The sequence below is a fragment of the Leptosomus discolor genome, chromosome Z, assembly GCF_034619465.1.
Source record: "Leptosomus discolor isolate bLepDis1 chromosome Z, bLepDis1.hap2, whole genome shotgun sequence".
NCBI lineage: Eukaryota > Metazoa > Chordata > Aves > Leptosomiformes > Leptosomidae > Leptosomus > Leptosomus discolor.
Window position 1 is genome coordinate 47,232,328 of NC_141419.1, and position 26,002 is coordinate 47,258,329.

General features: G+C 38.4%; 1 protein-coding gene across 1 annotated transcript in view; it reads right to left on the reverse strand.

The window, feature by feature from the left end:
* Window positions 1-26,002, reverse strand: part of MEGF10 (multiple EGF like domains 10) — an 81,478-nt gene that overhangs the window by 25,309 nt on the left and 30,167 nt on the right. Inside the window, exons 6-13 of the mRNA XM_086478927.1 lie at window positions 23,187-23,433; window positions 22,470-22,590; window positions 20,215-20,351; window positions 16,601-16,813; window positions 10,441-10,615; window positions 9,463-9,583; window positions 7,111-7,274; window positions 3,799-3,901 (exon numbers count right to left, since the gene is read on the reverse strand). Coding sequence (XP_086335053.1) covers window positions 3,799-3,901; window positions 7,111-7,274; window positions 9,463-9,583; window positions 10,441-10,615; window positions 16,601-16,813; window positions 20,215-20,351; window positions 22,470-22,590; window positions 23,187-23,433 — 1,281 coding nt within the window. The remainder of the gene's footprint in view (window positions 1-3,798; window positions 3,902-7,110; window positions 7,275-9,462; window positions 9,584-10,440; window positions 10,616-16,600; window positions 16,814-20,214; window positions 20,352-22,469; window positions 22,591-23,186; window positions 23,434-26,002) is intronic.

Here is a 26,002-nt window from a genome sequence, read left to right on the forward strand (position 1 = left end):
TTATTTGTAAGATACAGCGAAAATGTCAAGGGATGAGAGTGTTTTGGGCAGACATCATCCTCTGTGTGGGCAGATGTTTCTCATTTGTGCCATCCTGTCATGTGGCTCCTGGAACGTGATGGAATGGTCAGATTGCCAGGAAAAAACCATCACTCTTAACTCTTCCTTTACCAAGCAGAATTACACCATTGTATAGTGAGCACTTGGTGTAAACTACAGAGAGTGTAGGATTTCTAAAACAGGTGGCCTATAAACAAAGTCACTTTTGTTTAGGATGAAAAATCTAAACATCCTCCTAGGCAACATATCCTGAATTAAAACCAGAAAACCTAAATTAAAATAGAACCTAATTAAAAACCAATTTTAATGATTTCTTTAGTTTTATAACAGCTTACAACATTGCAAGAGTCAGTAACTGAACTTGTATTTCTGTTCATAACTAGGACCTAAGAAGCAAAAGATAGTATATTTGGCATGTTCAGAAATGAGAAAAACCGACCTAAAAAACCTAAACCACATAGCATCCTATTGTTGACCCAATGATCAGCATGTTAGCTAGGCTGCCCCTTGGTACATGGTAATAGCACTTGGGCCCACTTCAGCAGCTCAGAGCTCCCTTAATACCTAAGGGAGCATGCACCGCACAAGGCCAGTGACCTCCCCTCCCTTTGCGGCATCTCTTCTGTTCCCCAGAGTTATGGTACTACTGTGTCATCAAGCAAGGGAAAAATCTTCCACCCTTCATATATTTCTGCAAAGTTATATCAACTATTCCCTCTGATGAAATTCTCTGGGGAAAGTGTAGACAACTGCTCTGTTCATAGGGCAGAGAAAAATACTACATTTAAAATATCTTTTCAGAAATTTGTATAATTTTGGTAGCATGAAAACATTTGGGGAAGTTCACCTTGGATTCATCAATCTGTTCTTGTTGAAAAAGAAAACAGACTTGAAAGTTCAGATTTTTAAGCTTCTTCAAATATATCTATTTTTTAACACTACCCTCCCAATGGTTTTTAAATCCTTTGTTTGGGTTAGGTAAGTATTAGTCTGCTCCAAAATCACTTTCTCCCTCTCTTAAATCTAAGATATTGTAACGTAATTTGTTGCATTTTAGTACCTTCCTATATTTTCACAAATCCTCCATCTGCTTCACCTATTACGCATACAACAATGTATTCAACCTCCCTTCTTAATCCTACAATTTAATGCTATCTCTGCAATGTAACATTACAGTACAGCTATTTAAGAACCTGTTTCTAAAGTATTCTCTCCTTTTTTTAATCATTCTAAATATAAGCATCTACACAAAGACCAGATTCCTCGTGGGTATTGCTCTGACATGTGAAGTGTGGGAGAAGGATTCTCCTAGACACTGAGTATAAAGCAAACTATGCCATTTATGTCATACTGTGTGTCTAGACATCACCAACATGTTGAAACTAGTCTGTTAGACACACTGTTGTGACGACACCATCCAGGGATGGATACTCAATTTTATCTGTAATCACGCATGAAGTCTCTTTCTAGTGAAATCTTTTTCCTTTCTAAATATGAAGATGACATAAGATTTCACTGCAGGCAAAAATATCGTCTCCTTTTCAATACCTGAGTTCAAGCACAGTCAAGGTTTGTGCTTATGCTTGAAGCCTTTGCCACATCACTGGCTAGGTAATTTTTATAATCTGTTTCCAAAAGTTGCTAGATTTTTAGTACGGCCTTTCAAAACTACCTATTTTAATCTGGCTTCATTCATTAACATACTTTCAGTATCTGATGATTTGTCTCAGTTTTAGAAAACTCACAAAATGTATTTTGAGCAGTACATCTGGAACTCGTGAACAGCTCTAACTCATACACCGTAGTTGCTCAAGATCAGCAACTGTCCACATGTTTTTAATGTGGGTATTCTTTGCTTTATATATTTATTAATTTAAGAAATCATATTTTGAGCAGATTCAAATACAAGCTTGAGAAGGTGTGTCCAAACACACAAACAGAATTACCTGAAAGTAAGAACAGTCATCAAAGGCCATTAACGTCATAGCAAAATAAACACAAAGTAGTGTCTCATAAAATAGTAATAGATGGCATAATACTAACAGTATTTTTTCATAATTCACTCAAATAACTTTTTTGCACTCTTGTGGTAGTCATTTCCCAAAGGGATCTGAGTGGCTAACGGTAGGTAACACCACAGCTTGTGGGAAGGGAGTAAAACCAACAAACTCCTGCCTCAGTTAGTGAGTGCTGGCTCTGGAAGCCTCTCTTTCACACCGAAAAGGGAAGAAACAGGGAGACCCAATGGTGAGACAGGCCTTCCCAAAGAACTAGGCAGAAGTGTAATACACAAGCAAATTGCACAAATAATAAATGGGTTTGGTCTTTCAAAGGAAAGCAGAAGCCCTTCCTGCCCATGTCTGTATCCCTACAAATTTCCATTACCTACCCCCCATTAATCATAAAAGTCACGTTCATCTGAACAGAAAGTAGAAAAAATACCAGGTAAGCTGTAATCAGCTACAACCAATTAACCTGAAGTGCAGACACAGAGTGTTACATTCTTTGAACAAAATGCCTGTGGTCCATTGACAGATTTAGAAAAATAAAGCATACAAAAATCAAAGTTTGGGAAAACAAATCAGTAAAGACTGTATCTGAAGAAGTCATAAGCTCTACACAAACTTCTGTGAGCACAATGATTTGCTAAACTTGACAAATAAATTACTTGCTGCAGGTTGTCTGGTCAATTCCATCTGCTGTGTCTGGAAGCACCAGAGGAAAAAGAAAACAACTACATAATGAAACTGCAAGTCAATTAGGAAAAATATTAACTTATAAATGAGCAAGGGGATAATAAATAATACTAGGTTATACCTGAAATCACAAAAACCCCTTCTTTCTTTTCACAGAAGGAACATGCTTTGTTCATCTAAGGTGTATTTTTCATGATGGCTTCTCATTATTAAATGGAAGGAGTCCATATAGATGGGTGACATGAAATCTGACCCTTGTAACACTACGGTACCACAGTGAGACACAAAGTCCAGAACACTCTGAGAGGGGCAAACTTATAGTGTCAATTAATCCTTATTGAAGATGGAAGAGTTTTCCCAATACTTAGAGCTTAGAAATCTATGTGAGAACTAAAACTCTCCTAGACATAAAAGGAACATTTCATGATAGCTTGCCCTTCTACACAGTTTCATAATGTTTTCAAAAAAATCTTGCTTTCCACAAAGAAGAGAGCGCAACAACAGTGTGAAACACAAATTTTGATGAATAATTAAATATATATAGTTACTAAAAGCATAATGAAAAAGCTGGAGAAACTTCATGAAAAAAAGTGCAACAATTTTCATACAGAACAAAGTATGTGCAGAGAAACTCAATTTTTTCAAAAATTTGAGAAAGCCAAATGGCAGCACAGCTTCCGCACAATTTACTCTCTTTTTGGCTGCCTGAGCAAAGCTTTCTGAGTTCCTGGATGTGATGCTTTACCTACCAAAGCTGCCAGCACAACCTTGAATATTTACAGCTATTCACCACTTTCATAAGGAATCATACTGTGGAGGTGCCCAACTATTAAGATTTCCCCTTTTATTCCCAGTTTTCTGCAGATCTCACACTCAAAGTTTCCACACCTGTGAATCACAGAAGGGATACAGCAGCCACAGAACTGACCCTTTTCTCCTTCCAACCCCGGATACTCCTCCTCTACCCACAAAACTGAAAGGCAAGACCAAGTCCCACCACAGTGGAAACTCTCATTGTCCTTCATAGCCGTCTCTTTTGTACCTGACCATCCCGGTAGACAGCGACAGTAACCCGTGGTGGGATGACAACCGTCCGCATGGCTGCAGTCACAGCGTTCAGCACAATCCATACCATATGTGCCATCCTGTGGCAACAGAAAAAAACAAACCCAGAGATGATGACAACTGGGAACAACAGGAGAACAAGTTCTGGTCAGGGCTGCCTCAAAAAGTAACCACAGGCCTCCTGAATCTGTAATCTGCTTTCTTAATATAAGACACTTCTGGCTTTTGGAACATTTTAGTGTCCTACATTTTCATTCTTTCATTGAAGAGGGGAAGATGAAGAATTAACTACATTATCTTGAAAAATCCCAGACTAATGGATCTAGAGATGGTGATTCAGAACACAGTAACCTGCGCTGTCAGAGGCTGCAGTGAAAGCTTTCCTGCACTGTCCCTCTAATTCCCCTTACCGCTGAGCTCCTACTGCAGGACCTAGGGGTCCCTCGATGGGAAAGCAATTCAATCTCCATTCTGCCTCAGACCCTGAGCTCTCTACATATTGGTCTAAAAAAAGAGTAGAAAACATCAGATTAAAATGTATCTTCAGTATGAAGTTTATTGAATGAACAGTGCAAACTGCACCACTTCCTTTTGATTAAAAATCCTTCCCTCTGCACTAGAGCACATACTACATTAAAAAGAGAAGCTCTTTTGCTATGAGACAGTACATAAAACAAAATAATTTTTTGGCTATGCAACATTTTTTGAACCAACAAGAGAGATTAAAGTTACAAATTGAACACTCTTCTTGGTTTATTCAGCTGTGCCAAAAAACCACTGCTGATTTTCATGGAACTACATATAAATAATTGAATTTGGCTTTTCTGCTTTTTCCATAGAAGGTGGCACATACATCTAGGGGTAATTCCATGTAAAATCAATCTAAGGAACTGAAAAGAGCAAAACCTTTGCAATTGCATTCTCAGACCAAGGCAAAGTACAACAGTAAATTGATCTTACAGAAAAAGTGTCAAAACCAAATTAAAAAAAAACATGGAAAAAAGCCAGTAAAATTTAAGGTAATACTTCTGGGGTCACCCACAGTAAAGGCAAAAAAAGGGAAAAAAAAGTCAGTTTTAAAACCCAATTATTTAAATTCAAGGCTAAAAATCGGTCTCAGTCACGTTAAAAATCAGAATAAAACCTATATGAAAATTCATCTGCTGTTCTTTGATGTTCTTGCATACATTTCTACCGGTTCCAGAGGATTTAGCTATTCCATTCCCAGTCTTTCAAGACTAAAGTAAAACAAAATCTTACATTACTTGAGTATATGAAGCCTTTTGCTCATCTGAACAAAACATTTTTATAGAGAGAAAAACAAAAGATTAAGCATCTCCTTTGCATGTAATCAGATCTGGAAAGAAAGGAAATCCTCAAATACGCTGTTTAAAAGTGGTGGTTTTAGTCTGCCATGTATTTGGACTTCAGTCAAATTTTGAGTAACAATCTGGGCAGTGATATTAATTTCCTGAAATTACTGAAACAAATTAAAATACATTGATCTCATGGGCAGCTGGATTAGATGACCTCTAGAGTCCCTTCCAACCTAAGCCATTCTATGGTTCTATGACCTAAATAAACTCTTGGCTCAAACAAGAAAAAAAATTTCAGACAACACTGGACACATTTGAATTAGTGTTCTGTTTATTCTCCGGCTCTGGAATTTTGAAGCAGAATATGCATTTGAAATATTTAAATGCTTATGGACATCATTTGACACAGACACAGAGAGACAGCAAGAGCAAGACGATGAGCATAGGCCTGATAAATTATCCAATATAGAAACGCTTCTAAGCATTATTTTGCTAAATTTGGAACAGCGGGGCAAATGCCATGAAACAATATCTATCTTTTTTAATAAGTCAGTTTTAGAAGAGCTAATGGAGCTTGGGAGATCTCACTATCCTTCAAAATCAGACACTAAGTAATAAACAAAGCTGCTTTAGGAAAAAAAAAAACGACTCTTCTGATGGAGATGCATTGTTGCATACACTGCATAAACATGCACAGATGGTACTCTAATCAGCTTTCCAGAATATTTTAGAATTTGATTGCCACTTTACTCACAATACGTCTATGCTATACCTCACCTTAAAACCAAAAACAACCCCCCAAAAAATCACTTCTGTGTATTCTGAGAGCAGTTCAACAGAACAAATTTTAATTCAAAACAGAGGTGAATGTTGAGTCTTATGTTGTAGTTCAGCTACTCCTAACATCTTATGGCTCAGTAGAGATAGTCCAAACTGACAGGAGCTTGAATGTGATACAGCATAGGAATTTACAAGGTTCCTGTTCAGTTCAGGTGATTCCTTTACAATTATATTAAATCAGCAACCTGCTATGCAGATAGTACTGCAAAAGTGAAGAAAAGACAGGGGAGTGGAAAAGGAGAGCAGTGAGATGTTTATTAAAAAAAAATGGAAGTTTGTTAAAAATTTCCCAGAAAATTGAAGTCCATCATTGGAAAAGATGGACTCCAGAAAACCCCATTTTTCATAAAATATTTCATTTTTTGTTTATGAAATGTAATTGAAACTAAACAGTTATACAATAAAACAAATCAGGTTTGAATTTTACCATTTTTTAAATTTTGGAATTATATATTTTTATAGCTTCCCCAAACTGCAGATTACAAGGTAGAACACAATTGATGAAGAGTGTGCTTATGTCAACACAACGATTTTTAATTTTGAAGTCCTCAAAGTTCAGGAGATAAAGGAAATCAGAGCCCCAGTAGAAAGTCAAAGACCTGTCATGGTACTAGGTAGTCAGAGTGCCTTCTCATGTTGACTTAGAAGGGATGAAAGTTCCCCATTCATACTGTATCACAGATATAAGGTAATTTAAGTAAAATGATGTTGTTTGATGTGAAATATATTTTTGGTACATTTTTTCTCTTACCATTTCTACTTAAATAAGTTTATCAGAAGCAGTTTGGATAGCATTTGATGCTGATAGACAGGGAAAAGTTTGGTTCTGTGTTTTTCAACAAATTCTAAAGGAGCTGCTGAAAAGTTTAAGGTCCAACTTTAAAGCAGAAAAAGTGTTCATCTGTGCCTCTTCATTTTGTGTAATCATTTTTTGTGTCCATTGGTGCACTGCAGAGCAGAGTTCTTCCAGAAGAATTGTTGGTGCATGCCCCTGATCTTGATCTAGTTGTATATGGACTACCAGATGCAGTGATCCTTAGGGATTTATCCCCATGAAGTCAGAAGAATGACAAGAACATACCCCTGCCCAGCATTACACTATGGTGCAAAATTTACTGAAATTATTTAACTACCTGGCAAGGGAGCTCGCATTTTTCTCCTCTCCAGCCTGGGGCACAGGTACAGGTTCCATCCAGAGCATTGCAAGCCCCTCCATTAAGACACTGGCAAGTTAAGTTACAGCCAAGTCCCCAGGTACCGCTAGGACAATTTATTGAGCAATCTACACCATGCCAACCTGTCAAAAATAAGAATTAAAGTAACAAATTAATCAGGTTTCCCCCATTCCTCTCTGAGGTAATATTTCACTCTGCCTACCATGTGGCATCTCTTGCAGATGTGCAATACCAGGGTAACATTAACTACAACTAGTATCAGCAGTTTCAGCTGAGGACTTGTCCAGCTTTGAACAAAGGTGCTCAAGGGCACCTTCTAACATCTGTGCACAGCACACATTTGCAGATGGATGCCAACATACAAAAGCAATTGATGGGAGATCTGAAATGAAAACAGAGACACCTTGAAATTTCACTGAGAAGCACTGAACTATACTGAAAGTTTTAAGGCATAGCCTGAAAAATATGAATATTTCCCCTAGACCTAAGCTGCTGCTTTCATAATTCTTCCACCAATGTTCAATACAGACAGTTCTGCAATACCGTTTTAACAGAAATCTTAGACAAAAAAAAAGAGAGAAAACATAAAAGTAGTGCATAGGTTGGATTTCTCCAGGGATACATAGAAGACTTTTTAGATTATTTCTGTACTTCTCTCCAAATACCAAAAAAGTATGTAATAGAAAATGGTCCCAAAATGCAACATTCACTACTAATTATGCCTGATAGCAATGATTCGCAGGCTGCGCAGTGGATAGACAGAAATGTAAACAGATTTTTAAAAATGTGATCATCTATTGGATGCAAGGGAAACGGCGTGAGCCAGTCATATGTTATCATCAGCAGTGACACAAGCCAAGTTTCTAATTTTGTACCTTGTTTACAGTAAGTGAAGGGAAAAATAATTCTGCACTGAGCCTAATCAATAGACTATGCAAAACACATGTATTGAAACAAAACTGCCTCGTGTCCTGGGTTGATAACTTCAAATTTAGGGGTTATTTCAGGAAAAAATGTTATCTTGTACTAGCTAGAAAAGTGAGATACTTTCTCTCAAGTATCTTTCTAGGATTTACAAATTTCCTTCATTAGCAGAAGCTAGTTAGGTACTCTAATAGAGTTCAACTGTCTCTGGCAAGAGTAGAAGCTGGAAGCTCTCCACATTTCCTACATGACTGACTTAATTGTATGCGTCCCTGACAAATTTAGTGGCTATTAGTCTACATAGCTCTAACACTTCTCCCTCACTCTCAACATTTGTGTATTTTTAGAAAAACATTTTTAGGTGGTGGTCTACAACATAGGCTGGGCTTGGGAGCATTCGACAGCCTGTCCCTCTCTTCTCAACAATCCAGCGTGACAGCTGAGGGGTGCTGGACTTTAAATCCTTCCTCATAGGAGAAGTGAAAAAGAGAACAGATGTACTGCAAGAGCGGATCTTTAAGTGGAGTTTAGTAGCATATTTTGGGTTGAACAAGAACACCATGTGGACCTGTAGACCTTGATATAGGAAAAGATCTTTGCAGAACCAGCACTGGAGGATGTCTGAGATATTTTCGTTCCAGCCAAAGGCATATGCTACTGGAAGATGAGGTGGGCAGGCATGTATGTTTCGGGTGGAGGTACACTAACCATCAAAACTACTGTTGGGAGGAGAAAGCCAGGCAGAGGGGGCAAGGAGTGTGAGTCCACTCAGATTAATACTGGGACATTCAGAAATTTTCTTGCAGAAGCAGGGAACAGTAGAGGGCAGAGGCTGGGAAATGGATTAGGAAAGTTTTTGACAGAGAATTGCCCAGGAAAAGAGTATTTGAATAGAAAAAAATGATAGTAGGTATCAGTGCTAAACTGGCAGGAAGAAGTCTGTGCCTCAGTGATGCTAAGAGGGGCCAGGGTGGCAGCCAGAGGTGGTGCTCACCCACGCTGAGGGGAAACAGGGCTACATATTTTGACTAAGAAGGCTGACATCAGATAAATGGCATACCAGTAGTCCTTCTAGCAGACCACAGCATTGCCACAAGAGACAAGTGGTGGCCCATTTCAGGGTAAAGACTAGTAATTCACCCAGCCACAGTACCCAGCCTGCTGAGAACTGTGTCAAGGAAAGATGAACACAAGGTACGTGCGCTCTTCTCTGAGCAGATGTCTTCTTAGTTTTAGCCTCCCAGAGTAGAAGAAGCATAAAGTATCCATGATATGGCCTTCAAGGTGGTCTGCTTTTTATTAAGTTTCTTTCTCCTTCTCTACTTCAAAAACTCAATTTCATTTTATGATTGCAGAAAAAGAAAATTAATCTGGAGAGACACTTACCTGCTTTGCAGGCACAAGAACCATCTACTGGTGAACAGATGGCTTTGTTTTTGCAGTTGCACTCAGACGAACAGTTTACTCCGTATGTCCCCGGAAGACAAGGAGTACCACAAGCAGCACCCTGAATTATACAAAAATAGAGTCTAAAAACTATTTGAGGAGGTTCAGACAATATAGCTAACAAACGACCTAGACTAACTCAGGTGCCACAAAAGCCAGAAAACATACAGCTCATGACTGTCCTAGGCTGTCACTGAGTTATCCTGAATTGAAGGGAAAGGGAGTCCTTCATGCTTTTTATGTCTACAATAAGCATTAGTTTTCTATTAGTTGCTGTGGGAGCTCAGGTCACATAGCTAACAGCACTTGGTTAAATCAATAGACAGTATTTTTAGTAACAAAGAAGTTCTTTAGGAAACCAAAACAGAGCAAGACAGCAGTTTAGTGGAAAATAATGTGGATATGTAAAATAATTTTAAGAACTCGGATGAAGTTTTCACAGTCATTATTCCTGGAACAGTCATACTGTAAAATGTCTTCTATGTTAGATTAGCATCCAATGCACAGGTGACAGCAAGTGTGTGTAAAAGCTGCAGAACAATCTGTCCTGAACTGTAAAAACAAATGTCTTTCTCTAGAGTTTCTGTGGATGGAGCATGAGGAATTGGTGCAACAAGATAACGACTGAAACCTATCATTGTTCCCTTCATTTACTCCTTTACAGGACACCCTCATTCTTACCAATGTCCTATAGAGCAACTAACTTTTCTTCCTTAAAATGGCTTTTTTCAGTACTGAGAACTAATCACAGATTTTGCCTTTTCAGAGTTTTATCTTATAACATACCTAGTCATACCTAAATATCCTCACCTGCCTTCTACTGTGGTGGAGAAAGGATACTCCAGCATCTTGAAGAATTTGGTACCTAACTAAATGCAGTGGAGTTGAAAATGGACTGTGAAAGTGAGATTTATTTACCTTAAATCCAGGGGCACAGGTGCATTTTCCAGTCACACTATCACAGTCAGCACCATTTTGGCAGCTGCAGATCTGCTGACACAACTCGCCATAGAATCCCGGGGAACACGTCTCGTTGCAGTAGAGCCCAGACCAGCCAGGCTTGCAGGAGCATTCCCCAGACATAGGGTGACAGCTGCCAGAAGGAGATGAAAGGATAAATAATTCAGGACTAAACGTGACACCAATTTTTTTTTTTTTCCAGAGAACAAAATGCTGTTATAGATAGGTTGCATAAAGGATCTTGCATGCTATGCACCAAGATGGTTTTACTCCTCAAACCACAAAGCAAAGCAAAGGGTTCCATATATGTGTATATAAACGCATGCCAATTAAGATAAAAAATGTAACATCATACAACATATAGACATTTTGGGAGGACATAGAAAGAAAACAGGTATCATTTTTCTATAGCTAGTTGAAAAGAAACATATCTGAAATACAGTTTTTACCATAAAATAGATATCCATGGTTACAAATATCAAGGTGATGAAACCATTGAATTCTCCAAAATGTATTGTTAGGTTTCCACTCCAAGTGTAATAAGATGACTTTCATAAGACTCAAACTCAGCAGCATACTGTCTGAGAAATATGATGCTTTGGTAAAATAGTGTGGCATCCAACACAAAATAATAACATGTCACCCAATGAGTAGCAAACATGCTCTTTTCTTTAAATCATTGCTTGAAAAGAGGACAATTGGCATCTTTCTGGGAATGATACAAAATCACTTGCATTGGGCAGAAGTCAGATACACCATCACAGCAGTGACCTTTTGGAGAGTATCTCCCCTATGTTGGCCATACCTGGTGGCAGACCAGCTGTCCCTACCTGGAACAGCAGTTTCATTGAAGGGCCAGTCAGACAGCTGTTGCCTCACAACAAATGGACATCATCAGCTGCGCAAAGATATATGTGCTGGAAAAGTGGACACAATGGGGTACTCTGTAGTGCTCTGGCAGACAAAGCACTTGCTTAATTCTCACCAAAGGAAAGCCTTACTAACCAAATCCAATATATTTACAATGGGAAGACTGTTTGAAGATATTTGCCACTGATTGAAGTGAAGTCCCCGTAAGTGTGCTGGAAAAAAACTGTGCCTTTGTCTAGACACATTAAATGACCCATGACAAGGGCCTGATTTTGCAAGATTTGCTGACTCCTTGTGTGGGGCTGTGTTTGAAACTGAGTATTTTTCTGATCATTTGAAAAAATACCTTTAGCACTCTTAGGTACTATAAGTAACAACAATATTCTTCAAAAAAGTTGCAACATAACAAGGGAATGCAGTATTAGTTGCAACTGCTCTTGGACTCGACTACTCTTGCCAAACTGAGTTTCCTATTGCCAAATACAATGGACAACATACTCCTGATCAACAAAAGTATGAATTATAAAGGCTGGAATGTCACCATGCATTCTGTTTTCTACATATTATTGCAAACACTATGACACTATGACAGCGTAAGTATTTAGGGGTCCTGAAGATATTAAAATCTCTTTGACAGTATTAAGGTGGTTTACATAAAGTGAGAGGAAATGCCTTTTCAACTGAATGTTATATGCAGAAATGCTTCAAAACACATGGTGTTCATAGTCAACAGTCCAGGTTATTTGTTCAGTTCTAAGTACACCTGCCATGAAATAAGTTGAAACGTAACTATTCTCATATAAAACACATTTAAAATTATGAAAATACATGATGCAGCAAGATAATCAGATTTGTCCCCTATTCTTAACTTCCTGTAGGCACCTAATGGCATTTTGGATCCAATTCCCATCTTTCTTATCATTGGAAGAACACAGGGCAGGCAATATGATAAGATTTTCAATTCACAACTGAATAGCCATTAGGATATGAATTAGAATATACTTATAACATAAAATTAGTAGTACTGTCATTTTAAGAAATAAATCCCAGCATTGTTTGTTGTTGATTTTTTTTTCCTTTCAGGAGGGGGGAAGACCACACGCATGAGCAAGCACTGGGTATAAAGCAGAGGCACTGACATTCTGTGCCCTCCAGTCAGTGTTACTAAGGCATACTTGCACATATATTGACTGACACCAAAATTACTATTCCATAATTTGTAATTAGATGTAGGAAGCTGGAGCACTTCTGAAGCTTTTTGATGGGTTCTCATGCAGTTAGCTTAATTGGCAATAAGATTTATATATTAAGATAGGAAAATATATGTTGAGAGATACTGCCAGTACATCTGCTTTTATTCCTGATCTTTTATTCACACTTTCTGGATATACAATGCTACTCTGTACAGAGACAAAAAAATAGTTGTGGGCAGTTGATATTATATATTTGAAGGACTTAGATGAGCTTAATGATTTTTGTATGATATATATAGGTCTTTCACTGTTACAATATCCAACCAAATTCTGTAGCATCCTATACAATACAAAATTTCCATGAAAAGCTCTTGTACATGTACATACAAGTCCATTAGAAAAATGCAACATTGCAAGATGCCCTAATCTTGACTTTAAAAACACACACAGACTATATGAACTAAGCATGTATCACACCATGAAATTCCACTCAACCACATCTATGTATCTTGTAAAAACATGAGACAAAAGAAAACCCATTAGAGCTCATGTCATGAATAAACTTTAACACTAGCCTGAACTATACCAAATTAGTTGGTGATACAGAATGACTCCAGCTAATCTTACCTACAGGTGTGAACCAGTGGTGGAAGATCACCAGAAAGAGCTTACAAGAAAAAAAAAACATGGACATCTCAAATTTAGCTTGGAGATCAACATGAAACCAGTGCATACACTGTAACACAGCCATAACAAATATCCTTTGTAAATCTTCCAGATAAATATGCAGCTACAGTCTGCCCTTCTTACATTTTCTAAATGATCATCAGGTGTCACTTGAGTAAAGGCATGACAAAAGCCAGACTAAAAGTGGTTTAGGCTAGAACATTCCTGTACAAAATGAAGTGACAATGTTGATGAAGGCAGATCAAGGCCTTTTTTGCTCATTCCTGCAAACTGAATCTTCAGAATGACAAGTTTCTGTAAGCCCCACAAACTGTGGATGGAAGCGGCAGAGACACATGGGTCTGCTCATATCAGCTCACAGTGCTGCTGTTGTACCCCACTGAGGAAGCATGCTTTATGCGGTCTTAGTCTCAGCCAGCTAGCACTCACTATTTTTTTTTCTTGACTATTGAGTAAAAAAAGAAAATTTGATAGTGTCACCTAGCCACAGAGAACAGAGATCTGTGTCTGATTTGCACTGTAGCTCGAATTCTTTCATGTCCATTAAAAGATGGAACAGAGAACCATTTGTGAAAAACGTCTTGGCACAAGAGGGTTGTTACCTGCTGCTGTCCTCTGGTCCACTCAAAAAGAATAAAATCTCTCAAGTATATCTATATCTAACCCTTTACAAAGCATTTAATAACACAACATAGAACAAGGACAGGCTTGTCTTTCATCCCTGGGAGCTGCCATCAACCAACAGCAGTAGCAAAATCCCTGTAGCTTAACCTACCCAAAATGCAAACTATGAATTATTGCTGAGGCTGTTTTGATGCAATTTCCTCAATCATAAAACAGTAATAGAAATATGTGTACATTTCTGAACTATGGTGTCTATGGTGTATCATAATGTTTTTGTATCTAAGTACTTGAAGAAAATGGCTAAACACATACTTGTACACTGCAACTTATGTATACCTTTTACAGCAGTATTTTTTGGTGTTAAGTATTTTCTTAATTAACCTTTCGTTCATTTCCGTATCTATGAATACTAAGAATATAAGTAATAACCTAGAGCTCTGAAGTCTACCAACAGCTCCTCTTTGAGGATATCTAAACTAGTGGTCATACCTAGATGAAAAAAGCTTTTACAATATCAAGGTCCCTAGAAGTCCTAATAGAATCCTAGATCTACACACAAAGCATATTCAAAGAAGGAATTGTACCCCCTTTTTTGTGCCCTGGGATTAATGGTTGTTACATTGCTGCTAAATCGGTTAGTGCTATGGAGGAGATCCTTTGGCTACAGTCAGCCCAAACAGTACTTGTGGCAGGCAAGTAAGGGATGAGGATATTTCCTGATGTGCTTAAAAAGTTGTCTCCTGGCTGACTCATATTTAGTGCGGGATGAAGACAACCAGACACAACCGGCTTCTCAAAAGATTCTGAAAAGCGTAACGTGTCCGTAGGGAGCTCTGTCTTCTCCACCATTACTCAGATGCCATTTGATTTCTATTATTCAGTAGTCTTAATCACTTCCTGACCCAGGGGGAAGGAATCTATACATGAAAAATACACTCGTGAAGTCATGAAAATCTTTGTTTTCCTCAAAGATTACTAAGCCCTTGCAAATATGCTCCTGCACCTACAGGGTTGTTAAGTGCCTTTTGATTTGTCATACAGAGGGGAAAATGTTCAAAAAAAGACCAGCCATATGCTGCTGTTTACACGTGAACATTTGTGATTTGATTTGACCACAAATACCGCTGTCTTCCAGCAGTATAAATGAAGGAACAGCTGTGTTGAACATGAATCAGAAGTAATCCCTGTAATATCAGAAATACTATACAGTGTAATGCGTTCCTATCAAAGAAGGCTGCTACAATGGTGTGCAGAGAAATTTTCAGGAAAGCAGTTAACCATAATTCATCATACAATTGTATTTGGTCCACTAGCATAATTTGAGAGCTAGATAGGTTTATGGTGCCATTTATTCTTGAATGCATTGCCAAAGAATTAATTGCATTACTTTATGTCAAAAACTTTGTATTTTTTCAAAAGACACTTCAAGTAATAGTGATAAACAGAAGTGCAAGCACACAACTGTGAAAGCATATGAATGGAAAGGGAAAAGAATTCAATTTGCTGTCACATGGTTTGTCAATGAAAGGCATGTTGAACAACTCAGACCACCCACAAAGTAATTTTTCACAGAAGCCTAACAGTATAGGTATTTCCTTGTATGTGCTTGAATGCTTTAACTTCACTGCTAAATTCTGACTAAGGCTTTTGTTTTATCTGTGAAGAAAAGTGCATCTTATATACAACTACAGCAGCATTCTGTGCAACTGTCAGTAGTTTTTGCAAATTTCTTTCACAGCTGTTTTCAACAGGCTTGAAAATAGATTTAGATTCAGAAAAATTTAGATTGTGCTCTCAAACCTTATCTAAGGTACCATGATTAGTAATGCAATTAAGTGTAAGTGAATGTGTAAGTGAATGCACAACGACCAAAGTATTTCATCAGAACTGTGTTTTGTAACAAGAGAAAGCTGTCCAGAATTGTTCTATAAATAAGTTGGCTCGCCTCGACTGACATCTGACATTCCTCCCTCACAGCTGAAAGTCTGTCTCCAATAGCTAGTTTTCAGATTCTCATAACAATATGCTGAAAAACTACAAAATCCACAAAGACACACAAAACAAAAAACAGGACTGATTACCACCTGAACAAGGAGACATGGTAAAATGTAAGCCAACTGGAAAACTATTTTCATTAAATTTCCAGGGATCAGATTTTATCTGCTTTCAAGAAAAATAATTTAAATGACAAAAAAAAAAAAGTATTTTTGAAACCTAGATTTATAATTGGTAAGACTTTGGATATTTTGTATTAAAATAGCCATCTACACCAACTCTTATACATGTGTACAGAGAGAAATAGATTCTGCTCTAATGCCTGACTCGTAAGACTACATATCCATTGATTTCAACGCAGTTATTTTTCATCGACAGTACACTAGACTATGTGAGGGATGTATGATATATACTGATTTTATATGGTGAACAATATAGTGATTTACTAATGTGGTAAAAAGGTCACTCTTTGTCTTAACATTTATTTCAAGCGCCAGAGACCAAATTCAGCAGTGAATATTAACATCAAACATGGTTGCAAGAACTAAGATTCAGAAGTTCTTTTGAGTTGTTATTTTTTTCTTGGTATGGTTAGAGAATACCAAATACTCTTAAAGTCTTTAGCAGCTTCAGTTTGCATGAAAGTACTAGAAAAATCAGGAAATAGCTATTTTTAGATTATATTTGGATTTCTATGTTCTACATAGAAAAAAAAAAAAAACCAACAGGCTAAAGGGTGTAAGGCCTACCTCCAGGTATTGGGCATGTGGCAGGGACACTTTTTATCACACTTGAGACCATAAATTCCCTCAGGGCAAAGCCTTGTTTCACAGCGCTCTCCGGTGTATCCTGGTTCACAGAGACAGGCACCACTAATATGGTAACATTTCCCACCATTGATACACTTGCAGGTCTCAGCACACTGCACTCCGTAAGTCCCTACTGGACACTCATCTTGGCACCTGTGAGAAAAATAAACAAACAAAAATAGTTTTATTTCCTGTAAACTACAGCTTTTAAACGATTTAAGGGAAATCTGGTTTATGAGGAATCTCTTATACTGGTCTAAGATGCCTGTTATGTAGAATAGGAATTTACAAGCACCTGTCTCTCTGGTTTCTTTTGCTGCTCAGCTAGACAGGCCTAAAAACATTGGCTCTGCAAATTACTTTGGAAAAGGTCTCCATTCTCTTCAACAAAGAGGACAACATGCATACACAGACCACTGCACTTCTCATTCAGAGACCAGAACAAAACCAAACCCTCTTAAATCAGACCTGAAGCATGAAGGAATCAATTTTCAAGTATTTTGTTTCAAAAGCCATCCATCTGCGAGTTTTTAAAGTGATTTAGATTCTCCACTTAGCAATAGTGTGAATAGCCAGCAAACACCCACGCCCCTGCAGACGCTGAGGCCAGGAAGTTCCCTGGCGATCATGCTCAACAGTCTCTGATGAGAATATTTTCTAATTGTGTTTCCAAATACATTATGTTTCCAGAATACCTTTCTTTTCAGAATTTAATTCTAAACCTATTTTTTTGTTTTTGACTTGTTCAAAAACACAGAGGATGACATGGAAAAATCTTCAGAAACCCAAAACATTTCTTTTCATCTGACTTTTTAATAGATGAAAATGAAAATCAGTGCAGGCTTGCATTTAACCCATATGGGAGAGTAGCAATGATTTTTATTGCTCCTTAAGGAAAATATATTCTAATAAAGAGAGTTCTTCATCAAACTTTTCCTCTTTCATTCAGAGCTTTTAAAGGATTGCTGCTTTAGGTAACAAACTTATTTCCTTAACGTTTTACACATGAAACATATTTTTTAACCTAAAGATCAGACTGTATGTTTAGCTGTCCAGCCTGACTACTAAAAGACAATTTTCAGTATCCTGCTTCTAAAACTTGCAACTCATTTAGGAATGAGTTTCCAGATAGAAATTCCATTTGGTGATGTATTTAAGAGACACAATATGAGTTTGACGTTTTCAGCATTAACTTCCCTGTGGTTTACTACTGAATTGCTAAAATTTGGAATGCCACTACTACTGCAGCATTACTACCTTATTAAAGGCTCCAGCACTAAGTGCAGTTAAAACACCTGATTATAGGCATGAGGGCAGACCTCTCAGCTCAACAGGTTCATGCCTCAGAGCCAAGAATGACAATAATTCACATCTTATGTGTCAGGGAAAATCCCCAAATTTTTCAATATAAGCATCATATAAACTCTGAATTATGCCGACATAGTCAAAAAGCCAAAACAGCTAAATCCCAAAGCTTTAGGGCAAGAACATTGAAGTCCTAAGGTGTGCTGTGAACTCAACAGGTGACATCAAGTACATAATATCTTCTGTAATTTGGGTACCTTTAAGTTTTACCAAATCACAGATTGTACAGAAACATTACTTGATAATATGGCACACTATTAATGGTTTTACCAGCTTATAACCTGATCATTTCCCCAGTCCTATAAAAGAATTTCCTTGGTGGTCTCTTTCCACTTTTCTTATATACTTTGCTTTTTTAATATTCTTTTAGTGATTGGTGCTTTATTACAGAAGAATTTCAAAGACATGTGATACAAGGCACTACAAAATGTAACAGAATTTAGCAGAGCCCTCTGACTGAGGTAAAATGGCTATACATGTTCACTTCATGCTCCTGCAGTATTTGCCTCAAAGTGATACTGTTATCCAGAAGTTTCATGGTATTCGCAACTCTGCCCCGACTGAAGCCAGCAATAAAATCTTTTTTCCTTCAGAGGTGTAGCATAATAATAGAGCTAATAACCCTGTTTAAATGTTCCCTAATGAAGTTATACAAATAAAGCTGAGAATGAATTTTCTCCAAATGACAATTGGGAATCCCTACCAAATTAGGCAAAATTTAACCTTGTAAGTTTTTTTTTTTTTTAATTGAGCTTTTGAAAGACCCCTTTCCACTTCCACTGTGGTGAGGACAGGTATCAGTCAAAAAGTATCAGGCAGAAGAATTATAAAGGTAGTTTAAACTAAATTCCCTTGTGTTAACTCAGATCACCTAGAAAATGTGACATGCTCTAGGAGTTCTCTTTTCTTTGCTGTATGACCAAGTTCCAGGAGTCACCTCTACACCAAAATCTCAGATAAGTACTGTGTAAGTTACACAAAGAAGTGGAGAATAGCTTAGCATTAAAAACCGTCCTTTTTGGTCTGGTATGTACGTGCTAGCTGCGCCAATGCCCATGTATTTCCTGTAACACTTCCCTCCCTTGCCAGTCCACTGACACCACATAAGAATCAGGTCTACAATGTTGCTTCTGACCCATTCCTGTCCTTGGAGTATCTTGAAAAACTAAAGAATTGCAAATACAGCCTGTTTTGCAGGAAAAGAGGGAGCTCAGACTTGCAAAAGTGATCAAAATGCCACAGCCTGTAAGGCATTTCAGATTAAAGTCAGATTTAAATTCCAAGGCAAAAAATTTAACTGCTTTTAGAAAGACCAGTGTAGTGCAGTGCATAGACTCTCATATGGGTATTCCCTCGATTTCCCTGCTGATTTGTCTGTGTCTCTTCAAACGCATCTACCACTTTCTGCACTGTTACTTCACAGATGCAAATTTAATTTTGACATCCAAATAGCTCTGGACTAATTGTTTCTCTTCTTAATTTTTTTTTCCCCTTAGGTCTGGCACGGCTTTGCCCACATCCTGTGAACACTCGTGTGGGAAGTGCATATGGTTATAATACCTACTATTGTTGGCAGAGTTTCCTTGGACTGAACCCAGTGATTAAGCTGCTGCTGACTTCAGCAAATGAGTCATATTTAAAATATATGAAGGAAAACACTTCTTTCATCACTTTCCACTGCCTTCAAAAATGATGCCTTGCTATATTATCTTCACAATCTACCAAAGCCAATTTTTAACAATCAAGTCAGAAAATAAATTTCACTTCTTCTTTTGAATGAAATACTCTAGGAGACAACTCTCCAGCTTGCTCACTCTGAAGAGGAACCGAATGAACCTCCCTTGCTACCATGACTGCCAAACATCTGCACAAAACCAAGATCTTCCCTCCTCACTGCTTCACCATACCCCAAACTGCATCATTCTGCAAGCCACTCAAGTGAAAACCCACAAGTCACTGCCAGAGCATGTGCCACAGCAGGAAAACCCTGCAACCAAGCACTTCCTCAGAGAAGGGTAATCACATAGACACTTTTAACTTGTGACCCAAGCTAAGTAACACAGCAAACATTTTACAAGATTTTAATTATATCACAGATATTTTCCTTCTGTTTTCTACCAGCTTAATTTTTTCTGCTATAGCAGACCCCTTGCAGGTTCAGTAGTCAGGCAAAAATAAGTTTTCCTTACCGTTCCCCTGTGTAGCCTGGGCTGCAATGGCATTGGCCTGTTGCTGAGTCACAGGTCCCTCCGTTGTGGCACTGGCACTCCTGGGAACAGTTTTTCCCATAACGACCCTCAGGACAAGGCTGACCACAGACCACGCCCTGAGTGTGCAGAGAAAAAAATTAATATTATATTTGGGATTACAGCTTGAATAGACGAGAAAGAAAGGTGTGTAATAAAGGAAGATCACAGAGATCTTGTGTCACTCGTCTAGTGCTGATCTTGGAAATGCCAGATGCTTCTCTAGCTTTAAACATGGGGTATGTTTCAGCACTGGAGGATTAAACTTCTAGGATTTCCATTTTGGAAGCCGAAGCTAATGAAAACACTATCTCTAAGCAACAGCGAAAACACTCAGACATGTAAGACCAATTGATGTCAAGATCTTCCCAATTTATTTATCAGGAGTCACATGGAAAAGACAAGGAGCAACGGATATAAGTTACTCCTGCGGAGATTCCAATTGGACACCATGAGGACATTGGAATAATCTCCCAAGGGAAGTGGTGGATTCCCCTATGTTGGACCATTTTAAGACTCAGCTTGACAGGGTGCTGGGCCGTACCATTTAAACTGTATTTTTACCTTGAAAGAGGTTGGACTAGATGATCCTTCAGGTCCCTTCCAACCTGGTATTCTATGATTCTATGATATCAAGACATCCAGAAATGCCCTCCAGTGAGTAGTGGTGTAGAAATCAGTAATTGCTGTAATGCCCCAGCTATACTATGTTATGACAAGTTGGTTTTTTCTGATGAAAGGAAAAACTGTTTGTAATTTCCTTGAAAGTGGCATATCTTGAAAGCTTAGATAGGATGTCTGCTTCCCTTTAACGGGTTTTTAATTTCTACACTGCTATTTATATCCTTGGAATTAATTACACTTGTGTAGTGAGGGGAGCATCAGATCTTAAGACTTTTAAAAATCCATTTAAAGAAAAACATATTTACAGGCATTTCCTTAGACAAAAGACATGCAGGTATTTCAGTTAACGTAAGATACTGCAGTATCTATACCTGGCTACTTTAAACCCTCCTTACATGAAAAGCAAAATAGGTTATACTGGCAAAATTGTGTTTCACAAAATTGAAAAATCTAAAATCAAACAGACTTATGCTTAAATAATTACTTGGAATGGAAAACTAGTCAAAGGTCTAAACAGTAATTTATTAGTTCAGACACACATTAGTATAAAATTTTTTATCACTGCTTCATATGCTATGTCATTTTTCATTAGTTGTATTTAGGCAGATAAAGGGAGCCAAGAATTTATGCAAACATTTGTATTCTATGACCAATAATTTAATTCCTCTAACATGAAGTGGAATAAAAAGTTAAAATGGCCATAATCCAAGTTAGGTAGTCAGGTGAGTGGTGCTATTCAAACACACGAACAGAGACAATCATTTATAGCTATTGTTCTCTAGTTGGTCAAAAACTGACCTCTGCCACAGGTTATGTAAATATAGTATCTCAATTATCATGAAAGTTCAGTAAATGTGGATTTTCACCCTAAAAAATTTAAATGGACATTTACATAGAAAACATTATTAAGAAATACTATTGATAAATATTATCTACAAAGGTAGTTAAAGAAATTATTTGGGCTTTGATCACCTTCCAGCCTTTTGATCACCTTCCAACTCTGTTATTGCCGACTCAGAGTCGGCAGGCTGTTAGCAGGGGAGGCTATTCGCAGCTCCAAAGTCAGTTCTTCTTTCCTTACCCACTGACAAAAGGGTAGAAAGTCTAAAGATAATGTCAAAGTTCTGATGTCCCATTTCCGTCACCAACATTTAACATAGTTATCAAAAGTTTGGGGTTTTTGCGAGGCCTATTATACATATTAAATCAGGCCCAAAACCCACTGCTAAAATATATAATGGTATCACCTCCCTCTAATATGAAATTATATCTAGAAATGAATGACTTCAGACAAGATCTAAAGGATGTGGCCTTGTCACAGTACGATTCTTTTTGCTTCCCAGAATCTGATATGGTTAAAAAGGCAGTGCAGAACTGGAGAATTTTCAGGAACAGATGGTTTTGCAAGTATTTTATTCCAGTCCCTTATGCTAAAATACGTTTCTCATTACTTCCGGCTACAGGCAGCCTGCATTTGCTATTCTCATTTTCTCTCTATCCTTTTCTGATGCTGCCCAAAATCTACAAATATGGAAGTTTTATGAGGTTGTGTCGATTTGAGAAAGTGTTTTTACCATCCATCCTGGCGGGCAGGCACACTCCCCTGTGACATGGTGACAGACGCCTCCATTCTGACATGGGCACCTCTCCTCACACTGCGGCCCATGCTTCCCGGGGGGACAGAGGTCCTCGCAGCTGGGGGGGCGGTAGTGTACAATAGACACAGACATTACTTCGGCACAATCTCCAGCCACCTCTTTATTTTTAACGCTATCATGAACTCTCCAGCCAAAAGTATGAAACAGAAAGCAGTCCAACATAAAGACATGCACGCTGAATACTGTGTGGCATCCATGCAGCAAATCTGAGGAAAAAGACCTGACTATCTAGGAATTATTTCTTCTTAAAGACATTTACTTCTACACTAGTTCGTGCTCATTTGTTGTTAATGAGCTCAAAACTCATTCTGGAATGACAAAGCTGAATACTCTGTGTTCCAATGCAATTTTCCAAATTTGCAGCCAAACCATTTTCATGGTGGTCATGAAGAAGCTCCTGCTGCTACTTTTTGTGGTTTTTACTTAGCAGTCCAGATCAAGGCTTTCTCTCAGCTACATATCTGAATGTGCACTACAACATGGTTTGCCCAGCTGCTTCTTAGCCACCAATCCCGCTTCCCTGCGTTACACAGCAGCCAGACAGTGTTAAAAGTTAATCTAAACTTAATTTCTCTTGTTAGCACTATTTAAAACTTGTATCTCTCTCCCATAAATAACAGGCCCGCTGCTTACAAAGCACCCGTGTATCCAGGAGGACATCTGCACTCTCCAGTCACATGGTCACAGGTGGCTCCATTTTGACACTGGCATTTTTGATGGCAATCGTTTCCGTATGTCCCTTGATGGCAGCGTTCCTCACAGCGCCAACCTTTGAAACCTGATGCACAGTGGCAGGCTCCAGTGATGGGGTTGCACAAGGCGCCATTTTTGCACTGGCAACGGCTGCTGCAGTGAGGTCCCCAGTGGTCACGGTCACATGCTGAAGAAGTAGAAAGAAAAATTTACCACCATTTTATAATAGCTCATGCTACAGCACTAGAGATACTATGAGTCAACTGTAAAAAAAAAAAATAATTATGAAATGGAAATAGTCATGTAGTACATCCTCAGTCCTTGGTCCTCAAGGATCTTGGCAGGCAGACAGAACCTAATTTATACACACAAATCAATTTCTTAAGCATAAAAGCAAACACTTTAAAATGTGAAGCTGTGAAGTAAATGCAAGTTCTAGTCTCTTCACTGTCAAAATTCTTCATTACGATTCTCCACCGCCAAATAACAGTCATGGTTGCAGTGAGCTTCCATTTACGCAGAGAAGTCTTGCTAACTTAAAAAAGTAAAAAAATGTAGTCTAAATCCATGAACAACTGTCTGAATCATACTAGGAAGTTCCAAAGCTTACTTAACGTAAAATTATTATTTTTTTCAAAACTACAAGTTCCTACTTGTTTACATAATTGCAAATATTTCCTTTTCAATCTTGCAATATACTGATACGGCAAAACAAAACACAAGAAGTGTTTCACCAAGCAATAGAAATTGACCATTACATGGTCAAACTTCATCCGGATGTTACAAATTTGGTTATTGAATGTGTCTTCATGATCATTCAAATGCATCTTTTCTTGTCTGCTGCAATGCAGCCCATTAAAACCCTATAAGCAAACTACTCAGAGGTTATTTCAGAATCAAAAGAAAAACCTTAATGTTAAGGCAGAAATTTTTCTTAAGTGAAAAACATGGGAGTTTTGGATAGAGTTAGAAGATTAAGGTCACCTAGAGTTCAACCAGAACGTGCTAATCATATGGTCAAATGATCTGATTTTATTTTTCTGTTCTGTTGATAACAGCGGTACAACTAGAAAGTCTCAATTGCAGTGACTGGAAGCCCAGGGTCTCCTCTTGGAGACTGACAACCATTGTTCTCCCAGTCTTCTCCTGGGGCAAAAAAGCCAGGCAGAGAACAGGCACACTTTCCTAGACTAATGCAAAGTAATTCAAGAATCCTCCTCAGGGTAGGAATTATTCAGCTATAGGAGCTGTTCACTCAGGCTACACAAATAAAAAGGGATTAGGGTCTTTTAAAGAATCTGCTCCTTAAGATTGTGGGGTTTTTTTCAGAGAGGTCACTAGAACATGCATCCATAATGGAGATATTGTGAGCACCTACACACAATAAAATACAGAGCAACAGAAAGTATTGTATGTATTTTGAACACCCAGCAACACTGTCAAACTGTCAGAACAACTGCCCATCTTATCACTGGCCTCTCTTTTTAAAGATGTGTGGTTTTTGTTCTGGACTATACTACAACACACTGCTTCTACAGCACACAGCATCTCGCAAGTTGCCTTTCCCCATGGTAACTCACATTCATTAAGAATTGCTATATGTTTATTTTCAACATGTCTGTATGGAACAGAAAGTGTAATCCTCGTGCTCAGCCAGTCCTCAAACTGTTGTCAGGAAACTAGCTATTTTGGGATATGTATATAGAAATATATGTACGGTTGGGGAGACATCCGAGTGAGTCGCATGTTCTGTCATGACTGAGAAGACACTTCTACATTTCTTTTTGCTCAATGCATTAGTCTGGATTCAGAAAACAGTCTTCCTCCTGCTCCCAGACAAAACAGACAATTTCAATTTCAGCCACTCCTCATGGAATAATTAAATAATAATAATAATAAAAAAAAAAAACCCACAAAAACTGTCCTGCATGTCTGATATACAAAAGAATTCTGGGGTTTGCCTCACTCTTCAACTGCAAGTGCTCCAGCCACACCACCCAAGTCGAACAGGGTAAAGGCAGGGGCTGGCAGAATGAAGAACCACCCACTGTAGGAGATGATCAGGTTCAAGACCAGCTAAAGAATCTGAAGGTGCAGAAGTCCATGGGACCTGATGAGATCCATCCACAGGTCCTGAGGGAACTCGTGGACGAAGTGGCTAAGCCACTATCCATCATACTTGAGAAGTTCTGGCAGTCCTGTGAAGTTCCCACTGACTAGAAAAAGGGAAACATAACCCCTATATTTAAAAAGGGAAAAAAGGAAGACTTGGGAAATTAAGGCCAGTCAGTCTCAGCTCTGTGCTTGGCAAGATCATGGAGCAGATCCTCCTGAAGGCTTTGCTATGGCACATGGAAAACAAGCAGGTGACTGGTGATAGCCAGCATGGCTTCACTAAGGGCAAAACGTGCCTGACAAGTTTGATGGCCTTCTACGATGGGGTTACAGTGTTGGTGGATAAAGGAAGAGCAACAGACATCATCTACCTAGACTTGTGCAAAGCATTTGACACTGTCCCACACAACATCCTTGTCTCTAAATTGGAAAGACGTGGATTTGATGGATGGATGATGTGGTGAATGAGGAATTGGCTGGCAGGTTGCACTCAAAGAGTCAGGGTCAACGGCTCAATGTCTGAGTGCAGACCAATGACAAGTACCACTCCCCAAGAGTTGGGATTGGGATCGGTGTCATTTAACATCTTTGTTTGTGTCATGGACAGTGGCATCGAGTGCAGCCTCAGCAAGTTTGCCGAC